Here is a 24,352-nt window from a genome sequence, read left to right as displayed (position 1 = left end):
CCCGCTTCCAAAAAGGGCGGATGTTATGTAGAAAGTCCGCCTAAGTCGGATATCGGGGAGCGGGATTCATCCGCTCCCATCCCTGCCTGTTCGGCTGCCCAGGCGGAGGACAAGTAATTAACCCCCTATGTGCTGAAGTCCCATCGGCACCGAGGGGGAAGAGGAAGCCTGTCCTCAGGGGTACTGGGCAGAAGGCGGGGGAGAAGTAATTAACCCCCTATGTGCCTAAGTCCCATTGGCACCGAGGGGGAGTCAGGGAGCCTGTCCTTAGGGGTCCTGGGCTACTGTAAGTGGGGCCCAGTGCTATTAACCCTATAGACCCTAAGAAGCGATGCCGCCAAGGGGAAGAGGGAGGGGGGGAAAGGGCTAACCATACTTACCTAATCTCGTGTACTTACCTCATCTTCATCCTCTTCTCTTCACCCTCCCTAAGTGGACCCTCAAAGTCACCTCTTCCAGCAGGGTCACCTCCTCAGCAGCTGGCACCTGAGTGGCAGGAGTCTGGTATGGCGGGAGGGTCTTCTTCTTGGCGGACCTAGGTGACCCCTTGGCTGGCGGGAAGCAGCGGAGCGAGGCTGCCCTGGATCCTCCTTTTGCTTCTGTGGGGAGGTTGAGCGGTGAAGGACTCCGACACTGGCCTCGCTACCCGGGATAACAGAGAGGCTAGGCGACTCTGTTTGCCCAAACCTAAAAGGGAAAAAGGAAAAATAAAAAAGAAAGAATCGGCTAAGTAAGCCGCCCTGCATAAGGCAGGGAGGTCTTGCCTCCTATGACACTAAGCTAAAACTGAAGCTCTCTCTCCAGGCTGGAGGGGGTATAGCTGCCAGGCGAGGGGCTAACAGCTTTTACTAGTGTCAACGCCTCCTAGAGGACATAGCTATACCACGGTTCCTGTGTCCCCCAATGAATATGGGCGAGAAATATGGGTATGTCCGGGTTCAGCTCTGAACCCGGACAACCCCTTTAAGGTTTTAGCCACATGATCAGTGTTTTGCATTAGTGATTGTTAGGGGTACCAATGAGCAATAAAAAACAAAAAACTGGAATACAGTTATACAAATTGAATAAAGCGCAAATGTCAAAAATGAATAGCTCCTAGATGGGAAAAATCCACTCAGCATATACAAACTATAATATAAAAATAATATTCAAAAATATATCTTTATTGAAATCGATAAAACAAATAAATAGATGCATAAATTGGTAAAGAATCACAATCACATGGAGAGTGCACACAATACGTCGGGACATCCAGTTATAGCATTACAAGTAATGGAAAAGGTGTGATGGGGAAACAAGTATAGATAAATACAAAATCAAACCATGTGGCTCTCCCACCTAGATAAAAGACCATTGTTCTCTCATTAGTGTGGTGTGTATGGGGTTAAACTGGCAGGTGTTCAACCCTCTAGTTCAGTGGTTTAACACTCTAAATGTATTTTATTTTTATTTTTTTGGGGGGGGGGGGGGGGGGGGGTAAGTACAGTCGTTCAGTAACATGCTATGGCTAAGGATTTCTATATCCTTAGTCTTTTTCTAAGTAATATAAGATTTGGGATCTTTTCTACAGTGTATTTATTCCTTTTACATTGAAAGAAGCTCATTTTTATTATATTTTTAGTACTTTGTAGTAAGCAGATATTAAATTACATGTACCTGAATATTCAAGAAGTAAACAACCCAGTACAAAACAGTTTATGCTGCTAGTCAGAGGATGGCGAAACTACACACCACCCCCGACTAGGATATATAGCAAGTACTGTCACGTCTGGGGGAGACGTGGGCCCGAACAACAGTTCTGTAAATAATACTGTAAGTCAGTAATTATAAAAACAGAGGCGACTGCATGGTACTGGGAAAGGGGACAGGAGCTCCAAAACGCTCCTAGCTTTGCTGTTGCACCACCATCATTTACTATCAATACCGCTGCAATGCTCTAGAAGAGAATGGATACTATACATTTACTGTGACCATCATTAGTACACAAAACATAATAAAAAGTAGAATTTCTAGACAAGTCAACTCTCCTTCATGTTGTGGAGCTACATCTCCCAGAAGACATAATCTAACGTAGAAAGGTGCAGAAAGCCGGCACTGATTCGATCCAAGTAAAAAAAAGCTTGCACAAAGCATGCTGAGTTAGGCTACTTTCACACTAGCGTCAGGGCTCTGCTTGTGAGCTCCGTTTGAAGGCTCTCACAAGCGGCCCCGAACGCATCCGTCCAGCTACCAATGCATTCTGAGTGCACGCGGATCCGCTCAGAATGCATCAGTCTGGCAGCGTTCAGCCTCCGCTCAGCAAGCGGACACCCGAACGCTGCGTCCAGACTTACAATGTAAGTCAATGGGGACGGATCCGTTTGAAGTTGACACAATATGGCTCAATTTTCAAACGGATCCGTCCCCCATGGACTTTCAATGTAAAGTCTGGACGGATCCAAACGTCTGCATTATAGGAGAGGATCCGTCTGTGCAGACACCAGACAGATCCTCTCTGAACGCTAGTGTGAAAGTAGCCTTACTGTCAAGTTCCTTAGGGCCATGCGCAGGAAGGCTTACGAGACGGCACGGTCCTCCACCAGACCACTGATCGCAGTGAGTAAACACTACTGTGCTAGATCAATCTCTTTACCCATCAAACTGACTAATGAGTATTATAACCACAATTTACAACCTTATGCACATACACTAACTTATGGAGATACTAATTCATATGGGCCTATGAGAGTCATATAATCACATTAACATTCTGTGGAACACCCAAACAACTATGAGAAAGGCATAAGTGTGTTTGGATATTTTTTTTAGGATTGCATTTTACTCATTCAGGGCTACACATCATTTTTTCAATTGGTCTTTATTAAAAATGTTCAGCTGTTTCAGATATACAAGAATTAAAACGTCTGTCTGCAAGTTGTCACCGTTTTCTTTGAATCCCGTCATCTGTCGGCTCGTGTACTTTTATCTCTGATCTACTGAACTCAAATACTTATTTAAGCCATACTCCTATCTGTTTGATAACACTTGAGCTCTAATGAGAGTTTATGAGGCCAGAACTATTTTTAACAGATTTTTAACTCTTGTGCCTCAGAAAAGGCTAAACATTTTTAATAAAGACCAATTGAAAAAATGATATTAATCCCAATAAATGTAATTATAAAACAAATTGTCCCAAAGTTATCCATAGCCTTAGGCCTCATGCATACGGCCATTGTTTTGGTCCACATCTGAGCCGCAGTTTTTGAGGCTCGGATGCAGACCCATTTACTTCAATGAGACCGCAAAAGATGCGGACAGCACTCCGTGTGCTGTCTGCATCCGTTGCTCCGCTCCGTGGCCCCGCAAAAAAAAATATAACCTGTCCTATTCTTGTCCGTTTTGCCGACAAGAATAGGCAGTTATATCAATGGCTGTTCGTGCAGTTTTGCAAATTGCGGAAGGCACACGGACGCCATCCGTTTTTTGCGGATCTGCAATTTGCGGACCGCAAAACACACAATGGTCGTGTGCATGTAGCCTGAAAAGGGGTTATGAGCATCGGATACTCTCCCTTGTCCTATTCTGTATAGTGCAGGGCAAGGGCTTTTTTGTTTACATTGGCACACTGCTAGGCGGAGGCTTCCGCCAAGAAGTGTTCCCGGTGAAGTCACCGGCTCTGATGGGCAGGCTTTAGCAATAGAAGCGCTCATTAGTAATAGTGCACAGGTGGCAACCATATGCACACCCACATATAGAGTCACAAAGAGGGCTCTGAATGCCATCTATGGCACACGCGACATATGTTCGCCACCACTGGCTTACAAACTACTTTTTGGTCAATGCAAAATAATTAAAGGGGTTCTACAGTTTGTTTTAACTGATGATCTATCCTCAGGATAGATCATCATCAGCATCTGACCGGCGGGGGTCCAACACCCGGGACCCCCGCCGATCAGCTGTTTGAGAAGGCAGCGGCGCTCCAGCAGCGCCACCACTGGCCCAGTCACGTCATGACTAGTATCAACTAGCCTGGGCGGGGTTAAGCTCCATTCAAGTGAACGGAGCTTAGCCCCGCCCAGGGCAGTTGATACTAGTCGTGACGTCACTGGGCCAGCAGTAAACAGTGAGAAGGCCGCGGCGCTGCTGAAGCACCGCTGCCTTCTCAAACAGCTGATCAGCGGGGATCCCAGGTGTCGGACCCCCGCTGGTCAGATGCTGCTGATCTACCCAGAGGATAGATCATCAGTTTAAACAAACTGCAGAACCCCTTTAAAGCAAATCAGCACCTGTTTCTATGAATGGAACAAACAATACTGCAATTATAGTACACAAATCCTACAGGAGCAATGTTACATAGGTGGTAACTGAACAAACAAACATTAGTCACCTGAGTGCAGCCATATTGGAAATAGAGGGGGAATGAGAGCGTGAATGGATACTTGGAGAAGACACTGAGCGACTCTGGCTGTGGAGGGAGGAATAGTTTTGGAAAGGAGACACTGTTGGGGAATCTCCTTTGGACACACTGCGCAGGTGGGCTGTCAGCGAGCTGTTCATCCCATGCAGTGGGGTACCCAAATGATCAGGATATTTCAAGACTGCATTCTGTTCCTACATGTAAAGAAGACACACAAAGAAACAGATTAGTTTAAAAGAATCTTCACAAATGTTTGCACAAATTGACATAAATCAATAGTCCAAGAAACTTTGAGAAAGGTCTACTTCTCATGTTAGGGTACTTTCACACTAGCGTTTTTCTTTTCCGGCGCTGAGTTCAGTCCTAGGGGCTCAAATCCGGAAAAGAACTGATCAGTTTTATCCTAATGCATTCTGAATGGAGAGTCAGTCCTTCAGGATGCATCAGGATGTCTTCAGTTCAGTCTTTTTGACTGATCAGGCTTTTCAGAAAACCGTAGCATGCAGTATTTTTACCTCCGGCCAAAAAGCCTGAACACTTTGACTGAACGCCGGATCAGGCCTTTTTTTCCCATTGACTTGCATTAACGCCGGATCTGGCACTGTGTGTTCAGTCAAAACGGATCCGGCTTTTGCATGTTAAACCCGAAAAATGTGAAAAAAAAGTTAAAGTCCATAAATGGCGAATCCGTTTTTTCCAATGCATTTTTTCATTGTGATCAAAATCCTGATCAGGATTGAAATGTAATCCGTTTTCACACGTTTTTCCGGATCCGGCGGGCAGTTCCGGTGTCGGAATTGAACGCCGGATTAAAACAACGCTAGTGTGAAAGTAGCCTTATCAGCCGTTTACCTCCCCCCTTGTTAATTGCTTTTCCCTTTGAAAAATGCTTTTATTACGTTTCAAGATGGACCATCCTAACAGAGCAGAAGCTGAACCATAAAGGAATACTTGAAGATTTCCGCTGAGGGCAGCAGAAGAGATTGCAACTCTGCACAGTAATATTTGTATGTAACTTAGTAAAAGAGGAGTTAATTTACTGTTCATGAAGATTCATTCTATATGGCTACTGACCTCAGCATCTATATGGCTACTGACCTCGGCATCTAAGGTTTAAAAGGCTGAAGGTGGCCTCCTGACGAAGCCATCTTAGTGGAGAAACGAGCTTCGAGGGTTTTTCTTTTTCACTGAGTGGACCAGACCATCTCCACTATGGGTATATATTGATCTTTTATTGTCTACTTGACTGTTCTCCGGCACATTGTTATGCTATTCCTGCATTAAAGGGATGAGTCTTAAAGGCTATGGACACCTTTGTGCACTAAAAATCAGTAACCCCATATCTTACTGTAATGCAGCACATAATAAAATTGCACTTGTTAAATTTACTGGTATCAGCTTTGCTTCACATGCACTCAGAAATGCTCTTCTATGAGATTCACTCACTGTTTCATGATTCCTCAGCTCTGTGGGCATTCCTGTGGATTTCACATGCACCAGCACAAGCTCTGCTGCCCCGCCCCCACATCCTGCTGCACAGCTATCAGCCACTTCCATACAGACTGCCTGTAATCAGCAGATCTATTTCTCACTTTCCATTCTGTAGAAAGTCCATTATTTCTAGACACAACAGATATTTCTGCTGATAACATTAGTGCAGCGATCTACAGTCAGAACCATGGCGTTATAAGCCTGATAAAGATCTCATTACTGACGCACTCGCTACCTGCACTCTCTTCTGAATACAGTATTGTGTGCAGTCCGCACACTGTGCGGTCACTTGTCCCCCAGATTAGTACAGTGTGACGACACACAATGCTATGTACACATAGAAGTACACAGGGGGGAGATTTATCAAAACTAGTGCAAAGGAAAACTGGTTTAGTCGCCCATAGCAACCAGATTCCTCCTTTTATTATAAAAAGTGTAACCATAATGTAGTCTGGAGCTGCTCCTGGTCAGAGAGATGTCCATGAGGGCTTCATGTGTGCCGGACCTGGCAGCTTCTGATACAGCGCCCCTGACTAGGAGGAAGGAGAGGGAGACAGTTCGCGCTCCCGTGTGCACACAGGAGGAGTTACAGAAAATCTGTCAGATGACTGATACTCTGTAAACTCACTGAGAGCAGCCTGCTGTGTATAGGAAGCACAGCAGGCTGTAGATAAAAAATAATAAAATAAAAAAACGGAAAAAATATAAATATGACCAATTGTAGAAATTATTTTCTCCACAAAATAAATTAATCAGTGTAATTATTATTATTTTTTTTTTACAAAGGTGTCCATATCCTTTAACATGCTCTTGTGGGTGCCATGGTTATATACACTCTGACCACTTGCAGTGGTATATAGTGGGAAATAATATTCCTTTTCTAGTTATATTAGTTGTCTCTGTCGCGCATTGTGTGGTGCTAGTACATAATTACATCAGCAATTTTTCAGCATGACATCACCTTTATATATTTAATATTGCACCTTTTTACCACATACTAGATGGCTGTTACTCATTATCAGTATTATTCTTTTTAGTTAATCTTAGTCCATAGTGGGGATATTTCCTTGTGACATCCCAAGACATGGTATACTTACCCGCCCTTTAATTATTATTTGTTGAGTAGTTCATTGTGCAACTGGTCTCACAAATACTACTTTATCTATATATCGACATCAAATTTTTTGTACTTCAGTGACCTAGTTTTGTGTGTATTGATAGGCATTTGATTCACATATTTTTGGTCCACTCAGTATGCTTCCCTGTTTGCAGCAGTATTGTGGGCTTATGTTCCACCTTGCCCTCGTCTTGTCTACATGTTACTTGTTTAAATTATTCTCAATAAATATTGATTTTCTATTTATTGTGTATTTTTTGTATAATAGGGCTTATTAGCGCGTCTTTGTAGGTTTACAGTTCGGTTTGGCTAGGCCCTTCTAATTGGTTGCCGTTATTAGATTCTTATTAGTAACTGGGACTGAAGGTTACCCAGATCCCGATCGTTTGAGCAGGTGTCCGGCTGTCACTAGACAGCGGGCACTTGCTCCTCCTGGCACAGGACACGCGTGCCAGGCTACACCTGTAACACCATTAAAAGGCGCATCTGCAGGTTTAGGCTGCTCGAGACCACTGTAAAAACACAAATGGACGGTCAATAACAGGTTAAAAGATTAATCAGGTGACAATAGATATGGGCTACAGACAGAAAGCTTCTCTGCAGATTTTTACTCTTAACAGGACTGAGCAGCATGCAATATATGAAAACACACAGAATAGATGTGAAGCTGTCAATAGCCTTTAAGCTTCACATTGGCATTTCAGGAGTCCTGGCTTTTACAGGGAAAAACGTCACAGTCCAAACTTTGTTCACATTGTTAGGGTACAGCTGCACGATCCGGTTTTCTGATGCAGTTTTCGAAGCCAAAATCAGGAGCAGGATTGAAAGTGAGAGAAAGTATTAAAGTGTACCCAAGTCAAAAAAAAAAAAAAAGTTTGCATAGTGGTTGTGCTCATTTGTACAATCAAAACTATGAAGGAATAGTCCTATATTTGGGCTTCCCTACTGTATTTTTCAGCCTAATTATTCTGCTCCTCAGCTGCACAATCTAGATGCATTTCTCTCAGAAGCAGGGGGCATCTCCCTTCTGTGAAATGTTCCAGCACTGCTGCGACATTCTTTCCCTTACTTCCCACTATGTTTGTTTTCAGCTCCTAGCTCACAGAACAGATAAGGAAGGGAAGAACACACTTACAGAAAGGTATGAGGGCCCTGTAATCTTCAGATGCAGTGTAGAAGCAGCTCTTATCAGGCTAGAAGCAGCTCTTTTATCAGGCTCAGGATCTCATCTAGCTCTGACACCCCCCAACTTCCTCTCTGCCATATTCTGTGTGTTATGAGGCATTGATGTTGTCTGGCAAAAGGCAGCGAATTGCAATTTAGGTGTGAAGTGATATAGATATATATATATATATATATATATATATATATATATATATATATATATATATATATATATATATATATATCTATATCTATATCTATCGAGGGTCCAAATGCCAGAACCCCTGCAGATCAACTGTTTGAAGAGAATGCAGCGCTCATATGAGCATCGTTTTCTCTTCTCCGTTTACCTGCTTGCCGTCAACATTGCAGTGGTGAGCAGTGTAATTACAACTCTGCTGCTCCCATTCACTTCTATGGGACAGCTCTGTAGTATACACTTGTATAGGAATGAGCCATCCCATTGAAGTGAATGGGATGGGATGGCTTCCTGTAATTACACCTGCTCACCTCTGCTGTTGCGACGGCGAGCAGGAAAACTATGAAAAGAAAGCTGCGCTGGCATCTTGCATGTCTTCTCTTCAACTAGCTAATTGGTAGGGGTGCCGGGAGTCGATGTGAAGCCGCTGATCTGATATTGATGACCTATCCTGAGGATAGGTCATCAATAAAAATAACTTGGACAATCCCTAGAACATAAAACATATTTCTGATAAATATTTCTTTTTTTTTAAATCAAAAATCATTTTAATTGATTTTAAATAAAACTATCAATAAAATACACATTTGTACACAATGACCAAGATCCTGTCAGTCATTTACATGGACAGAGACTTGATGCAATGACATTACAGAGTAATACAAAGATTTTGTTAGATAACAAATTTTACTTTCATCCAACTCCCCCCCCCCCCACCCCCCCTGAAGTTTGTCTTGCAGAGAGATGATTACACCACCCTACCCTCGCTATATTTTAATAAACAGTTCACAAAGGATGTCATATCCACATAAGATAACAATAAGTTGAACACTCAATGTCCTCTCAGACAATCCCTAGTCAGTGCCAGCGAAGCTAAGCCTCCAGATTCAATCCAGCCCTGCCATATTGACCAGCATTTGTTTGGCCATTTTCTTTTGACATATACCCCTCTTTCAAGCCGTAGAATCGTATTCATCCTATTTATATATTCCTGCTTGCTAGGAGGCCTATTTCTTATCCAATGCTTAGTGATTAGAACCCTTGCCTGGAACAACATTCTGTGAATACATAAGGATAGTTTATCATTTAATCCTATGGAGTCTAGTATACCCAACACACAGATTCTGGGATCATTGGGCAATCGTATCTGAATTGTTACGGCTATGATTTCTCGTATCTCTTCCCAGTACTTTCCCAACTCTCGGCAGTTCCATACGATATGAAGCAGTGTCGCTTCAGTTGCACCACACATAGAGGGGGTAGAGGGTTGTACACTGACATTTTGTAGTGAGCCAGACACAGCAGCAGCCCCCCCACTTGCCTCCAGCTCCGCAACGTGGGATCCGCCATCTTAGGAGCAGGCGCCTCGCTCCACCAGGTAATCGGCCGAAGCTGCTGCATGTTCTGTCCCCGCTTCCGACAGAGCACCCTCATGTACAGGGTCCTCTTTTGTTGGGGGGTACTCGGGTGTATTGTTCCAGGCACGCCGCAACTTCCGCTGCTTTAGACGGTGCGGCCGCGCCATGTTGCTTTGCCGGAGTCGGTCCCGCCGCTTCCTTTTGTGGCCGAGCGGGTCATACTGGCCTGGGGTCCAGAGAGGTTCCTCAGCAAGTAGCAGTAGTGCCAGGCTGTTTTAGTGTATCACAGCCACAGGATGACTGAGGATTCTGCCAGCGCTGCCCGGGAGCTCAAGCGCACACGTCCTTCTACATTGCCGGCCAGGCCACGCCCCCCTCTGATTAATATTTCTAAACTTTTCTACATTCATTTGAAAGCTAATAAAATTACACAATATTAATATAATTTTTTTAAGCTGGAGTCAGTACATTTCTATCTACTCCACAGCCCAGGATAATACTCCTTCCTTTTGAATCCACACCTGGATTTGGCTTCAAAAGCTACATAAAAAAACCTGCACGTGGTCGTAGCCTCCGGGTCACAATTATTCGTAATCAGAACACTGGAATATGTAGCTGTAATGCATCACACTGTAGTAGTATTATAGGAAGGCATATGTAATTAAGCTAACACATATATCCTACCATACAGCATATCATATTCTTTACTTTTAGATGTCTTACCTCAGATTTCACTTTCCTTAAAGCCCATACCATATGTGAGCCCTGCACAGTGTCATACGTCATCACTATGGAAGGGTCAGCATTGGTGAAAACAATCCTCAAAGTGTGGTCAGAAACATACTGTACTCGAGTGTTGCCGAATATACCTACAATCACAGTCAAAGGTTTTGTTTTGTTACTAAAATAAGCAAAAAGCACCTTAAATAATGCATGCCCCCCTATTTAAGGTAGATAGAGCCATAACTCACCTCCCGATCTGCAGACCAGAGGAGTGATTTCATCTAATGGATGCAACATGCTGAACATGGTTGGCAATGGTTCCCTATAAAAATAATAATTTAAATTAGAGAATTTTTTTTTTTTTTTTTGGTGAAACATGCCATGTAAAGAAAATGCCCTATTTAAAAGGGTTATTCCGGGTTGAGGCAACTTTCTACTTTTGGCCAGTACTGCTTTCCACCTAAAGAAATAAATCCACTCACCTACCCCCTGCTGTTCGTTTCCAGCTCTGAGGCTCCTCTCAGCCATGCTTCTGGTAACAGGTACACACACACATTCGGATGGGGTCATGTGTGCTGCTGCTGCAGCCAGGACATGTCACTGCTGATGCCAATGATTGGCTGCAATGGTGCACGTGACCCTGACTGAATTTGTACATTCCTGAGACCAGAATCATCACTGAAAGGAGCTACTGTGCTGGAAGAGAGCGTTAGGGAATAGACAAGTGGATTTCTCTTTCATTAGGCACAGCACACTACTGGCCAAAAGTTAATGAAAAAAAATAAAAAATAACAAAAACACATGCCAAAACCTGAAATAACCCTTTAACCCCTTCCCTACCATGTACTGCGCTGGAGTGATAGGCAAACATAGCGCCCGCTTGCACGTGCAGTGGGAGTCATGGCCGGAGGGTCTCCGCTGTTTTAAATAATGCTGATCGGGGTAATTAAAGCCTTTAGATGCCGGGCTTCTTACAGGCATCCTCTGCGGCCAATGAGGGTGCTGGTAACAGTCTGCCTACAGCAGGGCATGATGGGATTTGTAGTTTTACAACAGTTTGCCCATCCCTGACCTAGGGCATTTATGCTTCAATTCTTACTTTGGCAAGCAGGTAGGAGGTCAACATAAGAAATGAGCAATTCTGACATTTAAATGAATAAAAAAAATATATAAAATCCATGAATGTTCAGAATAAATAAAAAAACACGAGATTTTTGTATAACTTACCAGTAAAATCTCTTTCTCGCTCTTTCCTTGGGGGACACAGAAGACCTTGGTATAGCTCATCTCCATAGGAGGCGTGACACTAAGTGAAAACTGTTAAGCCCCTCCTCCACAGCTATACCCTCAGCCTGGAGAGAGAGACTGCCAGTTGCGTGTCCAAGTAGTGAGAAAAGGCAAAGTCCAAAAGTGGAACCAACAAGCCAACTACCCAACGGGTAAAACAAACTCTGAAACCGTGCAGAGAAGAACAAAGAATGGGTGGGTGCTGTGTCCCCCAAGGAAAGAGCGAGAAAGAGATTTTACTGGTAAGTTATACAAAAATCTCGTTTTCTCGCCCAGTTTCCTTGGGGGACACAGAAGACCTTGGGACGTTCAATAGCAGTCCAAGAGGGGAGGGACCACAGCACCAAGGCGAAGCACCCGAAGGCATCAAGAAACCGCCACCTGCAGACCAGGCGACTTTAGGCAGCATACGCCGAAGACCGAGTATGCACCCTGTAGAACTCGGTAAGGTGTGCAAGGAAGACAGCGACCTCCTTGCACAAATACATGGCCGAAGCCTAATGCCTCTGGCCCAGGAGGAACCGACAGCTCTGGTGAAATGAATGGTGACACCAAAAGCAGAACCCTGCCCTTGGTGCGGCAACCACAGCAATAGCCACTCTGAGAAAGCGGAGGAAAGCCACCCTAGAGGCCGTCAACCCTTTGCGCAGACCTCCTGGAAACACAAGAGACCAAAACGTCGACAAGAGTCGGAGATCTCCAAGTAAAAAACTGCAAGGCCCAAACAACGTCCAAATCGGTGAAGTGTCCGTTCCCGGGGATGGGAAGGGGAGGACGACTGCCTCGATGAAATGAAAGACAAACACCACCTTCAGAAGGAAGGAAGAGACGGAATGGAGAACAGCCCTGTCCTGGGGAAAGACAGAAGGCTCGGAACAAGAAGGGCCGCCACTCAGGCACCCGTCAGAGACACGATGGCTACAGAAACACAACCGTACAGGACAGAAGGAGTAGAGAGAACTTCTGTAACAGCTCCAAGGGAAGGATTGGAGCGCCAAGAGCCCAGTATGTAGTTCCCAGGGCGGTACCGGAGGGCAGTACAAAGGAACCCAAAAGCCGCTCCACGGAAGAAGGTCCAGACAGGCGCAGAGGGGCGGGGAACGCTGAAAGAGGAAGGACAGCGCTGACACCTGATACTTCAAGCGACAGAGTCCCAGTCCCAGGTCCAGGCCGGACTGGAGAAAGACAGGTAGAGTGGGGGAACGCCCAGCCTCCCACAGAACCCCAGGTAAAAACCTAAGTCCTACAACAGATACTGGACGAAACACGGCCTGGAGCGAACACTAGCGAGCCCACTAGAGTCGCCTGGGCAAGCGGGTGAAAACCCAATGACCAGGCGCAGACCAGTAACACGGGTAGAACAGTCGGTAGAACTGGTCCCGTCGGCCCCCGAGCAAGGTTGTCCCGTATCCCCCCAGAGTGGGGAAGCAGAAGGACAAACGGACAGGAACCGAAGGGTCCGCCCAGCAACCGCCAGGACAAGACAGGCTAAAGCCGAAGCCAATGTAGCCACCACAGGAAGACGGACTACAGTTCCGGAGTGGGAGATCTAAAGACAATCTTGACCAAATGGTAGTCCTCCCAAGTTACCGAGAAGGTGAGTCCAAAGCAGAAACATTGCCTAGAATGGAAAAACCGCAATCTGCACCCAGCGGGAGGACAGAAAGCGGTAGACCCGGTAACTAGGCACACAGCTAGTACAGCCAGTGTGGACAAGGGAGACTCAAAAGGAACACCAGAACCATCCACATGAACAACCATGCTCTCCCCAGAGGGAAGGGCAGTGAAGGAACAGCCTCTGAAGCGTGGCTGGAACAGAAGCCACATCGGAATGATCTGTACCGAGTGGGAGCCAAACAGAGCCGGCGAGAAAAGGCAGGCGAGACAGAGGCCGGTATAACACCCTCCAACCGAAAGGGGGAGTGGGCAACAGAGAAGCCATAGGACAGCTCAAAAGCAGAACACCGCTACACAGAGACGCCCGGTTCACCGCCTCGCAGAAGGCGAATACCCTGAAGAACCCAAGGTGGAGGTCCTCCGGACCTGGGTAAGCGAGCACCCAAGAGAAGTTGGGTGACCTTCCCAAGAAGAGCGGCCCGAACCTGGTAGCAGATCAGACTGAAGCACCGAGGGCGCCAATCCGGAAAGAATCATACCACACTGCACCCGAAGAGGAGGAAATGGTATTAGGCGAGGGGACCGTAGTCCCGCCAGAGCCAACATAAAATGCGAAGGGCACTGCAGACAGCGCTCTCGACCATGCGACCACTAGCACAGGGAAACAATGCCGCGGAAGGACAAATGGGTACGTATCTAGGAACCACGAACACTCCCCGGGCGGAAGGGCCAACGAAATGAATGAGTACCACCCAGCTCTGTGCAGTAGCGAACAGTAGAGCCCGTCTACTTAAATATAAGGTATTCATTTGTTGTTTATTGGACAACACCTTAGGCTTACACAGGTGGACAGAATGATCTCCTTAGAGAATAGTGCAAGGCTTGCTGCAAACACCGTCTCCCAAGAGAAAAAGTATGTCGCAGGAGGAAAGGAGGCATACGTACGAGTAGCCCCGTAAGCAGTGAGAAGGCCAACCCACCTACGGGACGAGAAGGCATACACGGCCCAAACAACGCACAAGAACGTCCGCTCACTGCAAAAATATCACTCAGCGAAGAGGGCCAGCCACAGAGTGCCACAGTATCTACGGAAGTGCAAACTGAAAAGGAGTTATGCACAAGACTAGTATGGTATGCGATGGAACGCAAACTGACTGCCCCGAAAGGGGGGAAATGTACCTGGCAAACTGCAGTGGGCAAGAATGCAAAGGCCTGCCCCAAAAAGGGGGTGATGCCCAAGGCCGTACCTACGTCAGAGAAGTAGGGCATACCATACTTCGCCCAGAAAGGCGCCATGCACATGGCCACACAGTATCCAGCAGGAACGCAGGAGGTCCACCTAGTGAAAAGGGGGACATGCACAGGGCTATCCTAGCATTAAGTGAGTGTGCAACAATTCACCCAACACCGAAATTTCGTGAGAGTGTAACTACTCCGCCAATGAAGGGGAACATGTGCAAGTCCAGTACAGCACATACAAGGACAGCTTTGAATCTCGTGAGCGTGCAAAATTCCACCCATGGAATGAGGGGTGGTCACGCACAAGGCCAGCACCGTATCCAATGGGAGTGCAAGCGTTCCACCCATGTTAGAGGCCATGCTCAAGGCCAGCAACGTATCCGGTGAGAGTGTAGTAGGCCGCCCAGAAAAGGAAGGGGGGGGGTCATGCTCATGGCCAGCATCGCATCCAGGGAGAATGCGAGCAGTCGGTGAGAATGTGTGTATGTCACCTGAAGGAGGCATGCCCATGGCCGGCAGCGAATCCAGTGAGAGTGCGTACACCGCCCACGGAAGAGGGGTCATGCATATGGCCGGCCGCGGATCCAGAGAGAGTGCAAGCACCCCGCCATGTATAGGGTTCATGCACATGGCCAACAATGTACCGATGAGAGAACAACCACCGACCGAGGAAGTGTATGTATGCCGCCACCCGGGAAGGAGGCATGCCCAAGGCCGGCAGTGAATCCAATGAGAGTACATCATACCGCCTATGGAATGTGGTCATGCACATGGCTGGCAGTGAATCCAGTGAGAGTGCCGAATGCCGTCCACAGAAGGGAGTCATGCCTATGGCAGGCAGCGAATCCAGAGAGAGTGCAGCGTTCCGCCTAAGGAAGGGGGTCGTGCACATGGCCAGCACCGTATCCGGTGAGAGTGCAGTATTCCGCCTAAGAAAGGGGGTCATGCACATGATCGCAACGAATCCAGTGAGAGTGTAGCGTTCCGCCTATGAAAGGGGGTCACGCACATGGCCGGCAGCGAATCCAGTGAGTGCCGTGTTCCACCTATGGAAGGGGGTCGTGCACATGGCCAGCATTGTATCCGGAGAAACTGCAGTAGGCCGCCAATGAAAGGGGATCATGCACAAGGCCAACCCGCAGTTAGGGAGAGTGCAGTATCCCGCCCAGGAGGGGGGTCCTGCACATGGCAGGCACCATAACTGGAGAGGGTGACGAATGTTGCCTACAGAAAGGGCCGCATGCACTTGACCAGCGCCGTAGCGCGGAGAGGGCAAGAAACCGCCTAGAAGGGGAAAATGACCCTGGCAGCACGACACCATGCCGCCTATGGAAGGGGGGCATGTATACAGGCAGCACTCTCAGATGAGGCTGCAGCGTCCTGCGCAGCCCACAAGTCATATATATATATAATTAAAAAAAAAATTGTTTTATTATTTTTTTATATAACACAGCCTCACTGAGGCAGAAAAAGGGAGCCACCTACAGGGCACAGATCCAGCCATACAGGCCCATCGGAAGCCGGCCTGGACCCAAAGGGTTAAAGGGATCCAGCCTGGGGGACGGCACTGCGATCCTCTGGGGGCGGGGGAACCTCCAGGCGGGAAGAATTCGCGCCTGGAGAAGTTACAGCCCCCTCCAACAGAGGCCTGAATTTTGCGGCCTAGCAGGCCGTGAAGCGGGGCCTAAATTTTTTGCGGCACCCGGCTGACCGGGGCCGCACAGTATTTAAAGTACCGGCCGGGCCTACGGAGCGGCACATACCGGCCGCGGGTGCCCACCCCGCGGGCCGGAAGAGCCGGGGCCTAAATTTTTAGCGGCGCCCGGCTGACCGGGGCCGCACAGTATTTAAAGTACCGGCCGGGCCTACGGAGCGGCACATACCGGCCGCGGGTGCCCAACCCGCGGGCCGGAAGAGCCGGGGACCCGGATAGAGCGGGATCGCGGCCGTGAAGTGGAACACAAGTTTGCGGCGCCCGGCCGACCGGAATGTTCCGACGGTCGGCCGGGGCTGTTGAGGCATAGCGCTCATTTGCAGGCCGCGGTGCCCACCCAGCTGTCCGGAAGTGAGGACCCTGCACCCGGCAGCCATTTCACCCCTGGAGCGGGCCCCTGGCCTAGAACAGCGCTCCATATGGCCGGCAGCCACAACCACCTTGCCCCTGGACCGGTGCCCGTGAGAGTAGGGAGGGTCAGGGGCAGCAAGGCGCGGGCCCTCTGGCCCTGAAGCAGTGGCCAGTAAGAGGGAGGGGGACCCTGAGACCGGGTCTGTGAGGGTGGGACGCCTGCATAACCCCTCCGTCAGGGGCAGCTAGGTGCGGACCTCCGCAGCTCCCTAGGCATTCCTCTTGCAGGGACAAGGGTGCCAATGTCCTGGAGGCCAGGAGAGAGGGAGCAGAATGTCACCCAGGGGCCAGCCTAGGTCTAGCAGGGACAGAAGGGTCCAGAGGCCCAGTATGAGGGTCAGGCACGCAGGAGACCGGGGTGGGGGGGGGGGGGGGATGTAGGGCTGGAGAAGCCTCTCTCTTATCACAGCCGTCTTCACCCTCGGTCCGTTCCAGCAGGGTCGCCCCTTCAGCTACTGGCACCATAGTGGCAGGACGCTGGAAGAGGGTCTTGGCGTGCGGGAGACCCTTGCGCTGGCGGGAGCTGGGCTGCCCTGATTCACCTTGCCTTCTGTGGGGGAGGCAGCAGTGCGGGTGACCGGCACTGGCGCAGCTCAACCCCGGGAGAACAGAGAGGTCTAGTGCGTCTCTGTTGTCCCTGATGATCTGGAACAAAAAGAAAAGAAAAAAGTAAAAATCTAAAATTTAAACAAGGAGAAAACAGGCCTGCAGAGCAGGGAGTGTCTTGCCTCCTTGGACACTAAGCAAAAAACTGGCAGTCTCTCTCTCCAGGCTGAGGGTATAGCTGTGGAGGAGGGGCTTAACAGTTTTCACTTAGTGTCACGCCTCCTAGGGAGATGAGCTATACCCAAGGTCTTCTGTGTCCCCCAAGGAAACTGGGCGAGAAAATTGATTTTGTAGGTTCAAATAGGAGCTTCAAAATCACAGCAAAAAAGTATACAAAAAAAATAAATTTGAATCACCCCCCCCCCTCCTTTCTGTATAATCAAAAAATAAATACATGAATAATAAAAAATATAAACATCATTAAGGCTACTTTCACACTAGCGTTCGGGGCTCCGCTTGTGAGCTCCGTTTGAAGGGTCTCACAAGCGGCCCCGAACGTATCCGTCCAGCCCTAATGCATTCTGAGTGGATGCCGATCCGCTCAGAATGCATCAGTCTGGCAGCGTTCAGCCTCCGCTCAGCAAGCGGACAGCGTTCGGGTGTCCGCCTGGCCATGCGGAGGCAAACGGATCCGTCCAGACTTACAATGTAAGTCAATGGGGACGGATCCGTTTGAAGTTGACACAGTATGGCTCAATTTTCAAACGGATCCGTCCCCCATTGACTTTCAATGTAAAGTCTGGACGGATCCGTCTGAACTACTTTCACACTTAGAATTTTTTTTAAACTATAATGCAGACTGATCCGTTCTGAACGGATCCAAACGTCTGCATTATAGGAGCGGATCCGTCTGTGCAGACAGCAGACGGATCCGCTCTGAACGGCAGTGTGAAAGTAGCCTAACACACTCCAAAATGGTATCAATAAAGACAGATTGTCCCGTAAAAAAGTAGCCCCTCACACAGCTCAGTAGATGTAACAAAAAAAAAAAGTTATGGGGGACAGAATATGGCGATGTAAAAAATAATTATTTTTAAAACTCTTTAGACATAAAAACCTAAACATATTAGTATTGTTGTAATCGTATTGACCCAGAGAATGAAGCGCCTGGGTCAGTTTTGCCTCATACGGAAGGCCATGGGAACAAAAATGGTAAAACGGTGGATGAATTACGTTTTCGTTTTTTCCCAATTCCACCCCATTTGGATTTTTTTCCCCCGCTTCCCACTACATTGCAATATCAAATGGTGGCATCAGAAGTCCCGCAAAAAATAAGCCATCATACAGCTATGTGAACGAAAAAAAAAAAAAAAGTTATGGCTCAAGGAAGATTGAAAAATGAAAACACAAAAAAAGCTTCGGTATCCTAAGGGTTAATGCATACAGGCATAATGGGATGCCGCCAGCTCCAGACTCAGATGCCTTTCTAGTGACCAATTCCTTTATAGGTGGTTATATAACTTTCATTGTGGCTAAACTTCTGCCCATAACATTCATATACATGAGCACTGATAAGCACACATACCTTGGTGGACTTTGTGGCACTTCATGTGAGTAGCTGTTGCGCTCAAACAGTAAGCCATATTTTGTGGGCCAAACATTAGCGACCTGAGGAAAACACAAAAAAGATAGGCAAACTAAGCAATAAAAATGTTTACAAGGTTACCGTATTTTTCGCCCTATAAGACGCACCTGGGTTTTTGAGGAGGAAAATAAGAAAAAAAAATTTTTTGAACAAAAAGGTGTGCTTTTGGTGGGTTTTAAACCACAGTTATGGGGTCATCTGTGGATGGCACAGTTATGGGGTCATCTGTGGATGGCACAGTTATGGGGTCATCTGTGGATGGCACAGTTATGGGGTCATCTGTGGATGGCACAGTTATGGGGTCATCTGTGGATGGCACAGTTATGGGGTCATCTGTGGATGGCACAGTTATGGGGTCATCTGTGGATGGCACAGTTATGGGGTCATCTGTGGATGGCACAGTTATGGGGTCATCTGTGGATGGCACAGTTATGGGGTCATCTGTGGATGGCACAGTTATGGGGTCATCTGTGGATGGCACAGTTATGGGGTCATCTGTGGATGGCACAGTTATGGGGTCATCTGTGGATGGCACAGTTATGGGGTCATCTGTGGATGGCACAGTTATGGGGTCATCTGTGGATGGCACAGTTATGGGGTCATCTGTGGATGGCACAGTTATGGGGTCATCTGTGGATGGCACAGTTATGGGGTCATCTGTGGATGGCACAGTTATGGGGTCATCTGTGGATGGCACAGTTATGGGGTCATCTGTGGATGGCACAGTTATGGGGTCATCTGTGGATGGCACAGTTATGGGGTCATCTGTGGATGGCACAGTTATGGGGTCATCTGTGGATGGCACAGTTATGGGGTCATCTGTGGATGGCACAGTTATGGGGTCATCTGTGGATGGCACAGTTATGGGGTCATCTGTGGATGGCACATATATAGCATCTTATGTGTCATCCACAGATCCCCCATAACAGTGTCCCTGTGTAGTGAATGGGGGCCGGCATCTGTTTCTGTAATGGCAGCGGGGCCCGGTGCAGTCACTGTATTCTACTACACCGGGCCCCGCTCTCTGTAGTATACAGTAATCATATCTAACTTGTGGCTTATTGTTTTAAAGTATTCCAATCATCTTAAATCTAGCGCTGTACTACTTACAACTAACTTCTTGGCAGTCAGGAGGCCGGGCGGACGGGCGCTCGTAGCGTAGCTCACTACGCTCACTGCGCCTGCTTCACTCATAAAGTGGGCGGCGCAGGCGCAGTGAGCTACGCTACGAGCGCCATGAACTTAATACTTTTACTAAGTTTTAGGAACAGACTTTTAGCCAAAAACGTGAGTTTAATCGGTTTTTTTTTCCCCATGAAGGCACCAATGAGTGTAGGATGGCATTTTCACAGTGGCAAATATTTATTTTAAGAATATACTTGTATGGCGATATTAATATTAAAGGAATATTCTCATCTCAGACAATAGGGGCATACCGCTAGGACATGCCTCCATTGTCTGATAGGTGCGTGTCCCAGCAGTGGGACCTACATCAAGAACGGAGCCCCGAAAGTGGAGGGCGCACTAAAAATTTACACACAAGAAAACATTTTCCTTACCTGAAAAGGCAGAGGTGCAATATAATCCTTCCCATCTGTGTTGTGGACATTGATACAGGAGCTTTGCAGGATACAGATACATTTCTCTACTCTATCTTCACCTAAGAAGCAGTAGAATAACAGTCAGAACAAGGCCCAATGTCTCACTGACCTAACACTGCATTCCCTTTCACACGCTGGACTACACGGTTCAGATATCAGTGGAGGAGCTGCCATTTGTTTTTCAACGGCCCTCTAACCATGAGGATGGGAGAAAGCAGGACGCACAGGTTTTTATTGAAGTGGTTACCCCACAATATTTTTCATCTATCCACACGATAAACAATGCATTGTGTGGGGTTCGATTGCTGGGACTACCCCGCAGTCCTGAGTACCATGGTCACAGAGTACTCTCTGAATGGAGCTGCATTGCACTTCGGTCCACTGCTCCATTTATTTCTATGGGACTGAGAGCGCTATCTACATCAGTCCAATAGGAGCGAATGGAATGATGGATCAAAGCGCATTGCGGCTCCATTCAGAGAGGGGGTCTTAATCAGTCAAACTCCCCGCAATCCGTTAATTATCACCTACACTGTAGATTACCCTAGAAGGGTTTTTCCCACAAAAAAATAAAATAAAAAAATAATTATTTTCAAACCAGCACCTGGATCTGAATATTTCTGCCATTGATGTGTTTAAAAATGTACTATAGCCAATGAGTTATTCAATATAGTCAATTTGTATAGCGACACCTGTTTGTGCTACAAATCATCCAGAAAAAAATAAAATAAAGTCTCCACAGAGCTCCAAGGAACGAAAAATAAAAAAAGCTATAGGTCTTGGATGCGGCGATGCAAAACTTTTTTTTTTTTTTTTTTTAAAGGGGGTTTTATTCTGCAAAAGTAGAAAAACTAAAAAAAAAAAAAATATATATATGAGGCAGAGCATGGCACTGTAATAACCAGGCATACGCCTCATCACAGCATCAGACAGTCTGTGGACCTGAGCTGAAATCTAGGTCTAACCCTGGCTGACAGATTTCAGTGTTCTTCTACGTTAGAAAACTGTTGTAGAAGATGATGAAAAAAGTTATAGTTCGTGGAATGTGGCAATAAAAAAAATAAAAAGTTTGAACATTTAAGGCCCAAAACAGGCGGGTCACTAAGGGGTTAACTGCTCCCAGCTGTATCTACTGTTAGAAGCCATTCACACGTCCGTATGTGCAGCATCTTGCGGACCGCACATCGCCGTCACTCTCATAGAAAATGCCTTTTCTTGTCAGTTGCGGACAAGAATAGGACATGTTCTATTTTTTCGCGGAACGGAAGTGCGGATCCGCAAATGCGGATCGCACATTTCAGCCCCATTGAAAATCAATGGGTCCGCACCTGTTAAACAAAATTGCGGACGTGTGAATGGACCCTAACAGGAAGAGAGCTACAGCAGAAAGGACACCCCCCCAGCAGTAATAAGGAGAGCTGCAGCAGAAAGGACACTGTTCTCTTTAATGGTAACCTGCACGTTGTCTATATTGCAGTGGTGGTGCCGTGTAATTACACGTTTGTCCCGTTCAAGTGAATGGGGGAGGGAGCCGTAATTACCCTGTACCGCCATTACAATGTAGACAGCTCTCGCACTAATGCTCTAGCCAACAGCTGATCAGCAGGAGCAAGAGTCAGACCCCACGTGATCGGATATTCATGACCTTTCCCGAAGATAGATTATCAATAGGTATGAGCGAATCGACTTCAGATGAAACATCCGAAGTCGATTTGCATAAAACTTGGTTAGCATACTGTACGGAGCGCTTGCTCCGTACAGGTTTCGAATGAAGTTTTATGCGAATCAATTTCGGATGTTTCATCCGAAGTCGATTCGCTCATACCTAGTTATCAATAATAAATATATTTATATATACAGACACTATACCATATTTATATATCAATCTAAACATCTGCATTTGTGTTATAACTTACTTTCTTCATTTTCGGATTTAGTACCAAATACAGTAAAGTCACACCACAGAGCCTGCAGGAAAAAAAAAAAAAACAATAAACTGAATTTATCTCTAAGATATCACCTTTAAACAAACATGTTTCAAGACTGGCAACTAAAAAACTAATGAAAAAAAATTAATAAAATACTATACTGGTACCAGTAAAAAGCCTCTTTCACATGAGCGATACGGATTGTGTCAGGATCCGTTCAGGGAAAATGATGATTACTGTCACCGGTAATCAGATTTTCCAGACCCCACGACAGCACCAGAGAGGATCCGCCCCCAGAGAAAGGAAATCAGCTAAATAAAAAGGTGGCGTCTTGTTTACAGAGCGCGAGAGGGACTCCAACCTAGGGTAGTTTATGTAATTATGTATACATTTTTTTTTTTCCCCTTGCTACACCCTGCGCAACTTAAACAGAGAACCATGACACACCATGGAGGGAATAAGGAAGGGTGCTGTCATGGGGTCTGGAAAATCAGATTACAGGTGATTGTAATAATCATTTTTCCCTTCCCCTTTGACAGCACCACAGAGAGATTACAGAGAAGAATACCCCTTCCTTATGGGGGGAAGGGGGGCACCACTTGGAGAACTTTCTTACAAACAGAAAATCAGAGGAAGAATTTAGTTGGAGTTGATAGAGACGGTAAAAGGTGTAAGGAGAAGACCACGTGGCTGCCTTACAGATTTGCTAAATAGAAACATTAGCCCTTTCAGCCCAAGCGGTAGAGACTGTGCGAGTAAGAATGTGCTCTCAGGAGAACTTCCAGAAGAGATGTAAGCCAGAGAAATAACTGTCCTAAACCATCTGGCTAGTGAACTCTTTGAGGCCACCTTATCTTTATTTATGCCAGAAAGAGAACAAAAAGCGCAGAGGACTTTCTTCAATCCTTGGTTACCCTAGGTAACGTAAAAGGCATCTCCTGACATCCAGGCAGCGGCAAAACCCTTTCCTTCTAATCCCTGGGCTTATCAAAAGTGCTTGAAAAGGTAATCTAAGCTAAGAATACCCAGATGGAAGCATAGGGAACCCAAAGGCTAACAAGAGGTCCGAACAAAAAAAAAAAAAAAAAAAAGGAGAAGTCTGATCAATAAACATCCCAAACGTAGGAAATTTTAATACTAGACACTATACTTAAAACCCAGCATAAACTTATAAAAGAAATCTCATATGGGTTTCTCATCAAGTGTTTATCAAAATAATCATAACAGATTTAACGAAACATCTTAGAGAAGTACTTATCTTGACAAAGAATGATCAATACTGAAGAGGATTGCTGAACACCGATTCCTTTGGTGCAGAATATATTACAAGACAGATGCTTTGATCCAAGATCCACAGGAGGCCCTTTGGGTTTTTTTTTTAAGCATTTCTTCATACTAATCATAATTTAACCCCTTAAGGACACAGCCTTTTTACACCTTAGGACCAGGCCATTTTTTGCAAATCTGACCAGAGTCCCTTTAAGTGCTGATAACTTTTAAACGCTTTGACTTATCCAGGCCGTTCTGAGATTGTTTTTTCGTCACATATTGTACTTCATGACACTGGTAAAATGAAGTCAAAAAAATAATTTTTTTTGCACCAAAAAATACCTAATTTAACAAAAATTTGGAAAAATTTCAAAGTTTCAGTTTCTCTACTTTAGTAATACCCCCAAAAATTGTGATGACTTTACATTCCCCATATGTCTACTTCATGTTTGAATTGTTTTGGGAATGATATTTTATTTTTTGGGGATGTTATAAGGCTTAGAAGTTTAGAAGCAAATCTTGAAATTTTTCAGAAATTTACAAAAACTCAATTTTTAGGGACCAGTTCAGGTCTCAAGTCACTTTGCGAGGCTTACATAATAGAAACCACCCAAAAATGACCCCATCTAAGAAACTACACCCCTCAA

The 24,352-nt window shown here is 46.3% G+C and overlaps 1 protein-coding gene across 2 annotated transcripts in view; it reads right to left on the bottom strand.

Moving 5' to 3' along the window:
• ANAPC1 (anaphase promoting complex subunit 1) overlaps window positions 1-24,352 on the bottom strand; it is a 205,101-nt gene that overhangs the window by 156,829 nt on the left and 23,920 nt on the right. For both annotated transcript variants that reach the window (XR_005778465.1, XM_040429462.1), the window contains exons 3-8: window positions 22,425-22,476; window positions 20,467-20,567; window positions 18,848-18,930; window positions 10,697-10,770; window positions 10,449-10,594; window positions 4,367-4,590 (exon numbers count right to left, since the gene is read on the bottom strand). Coding sequence is in view for 1 of the 2 variants with exons in the window: in XM_040429462.1 (XP_040285396.1) it covers window positions 4,367-4,590; window positions 10,449-10,594; window positions 10,697-10,770; window positions 18,848-18,930; window positions 20,467-20,567; window positions 22,425-22,476 (680 nt within the window). In the remaining variant the exon portion in view is untranslated. The remainder of the gene's footprint in view (window positions 1-4,366; window positions 4,591-10,448; window positions 10,595-10,696; window positions 10,771-18,847; window positions 18,931-20,466; window positions 20,568-22,424; window positions 22,477-24,352) is intronic.

Source organism: Bufo bufo, chromosome 4, assembly GCF_905171765.1.
Source record: "Bufo bufo chromosome 4, aBufBuf1.1, whole genome shotgun sequence".
Classification (NCBI taxonomy): Eukaryota; Metazoa; Chordata; class Amphibia; order Anura; family Bufonidae; genus Bufo; species Bufo bufo.
This window is presented reverse-complemented; position numbering and strand designations above follow the sequence as displayed.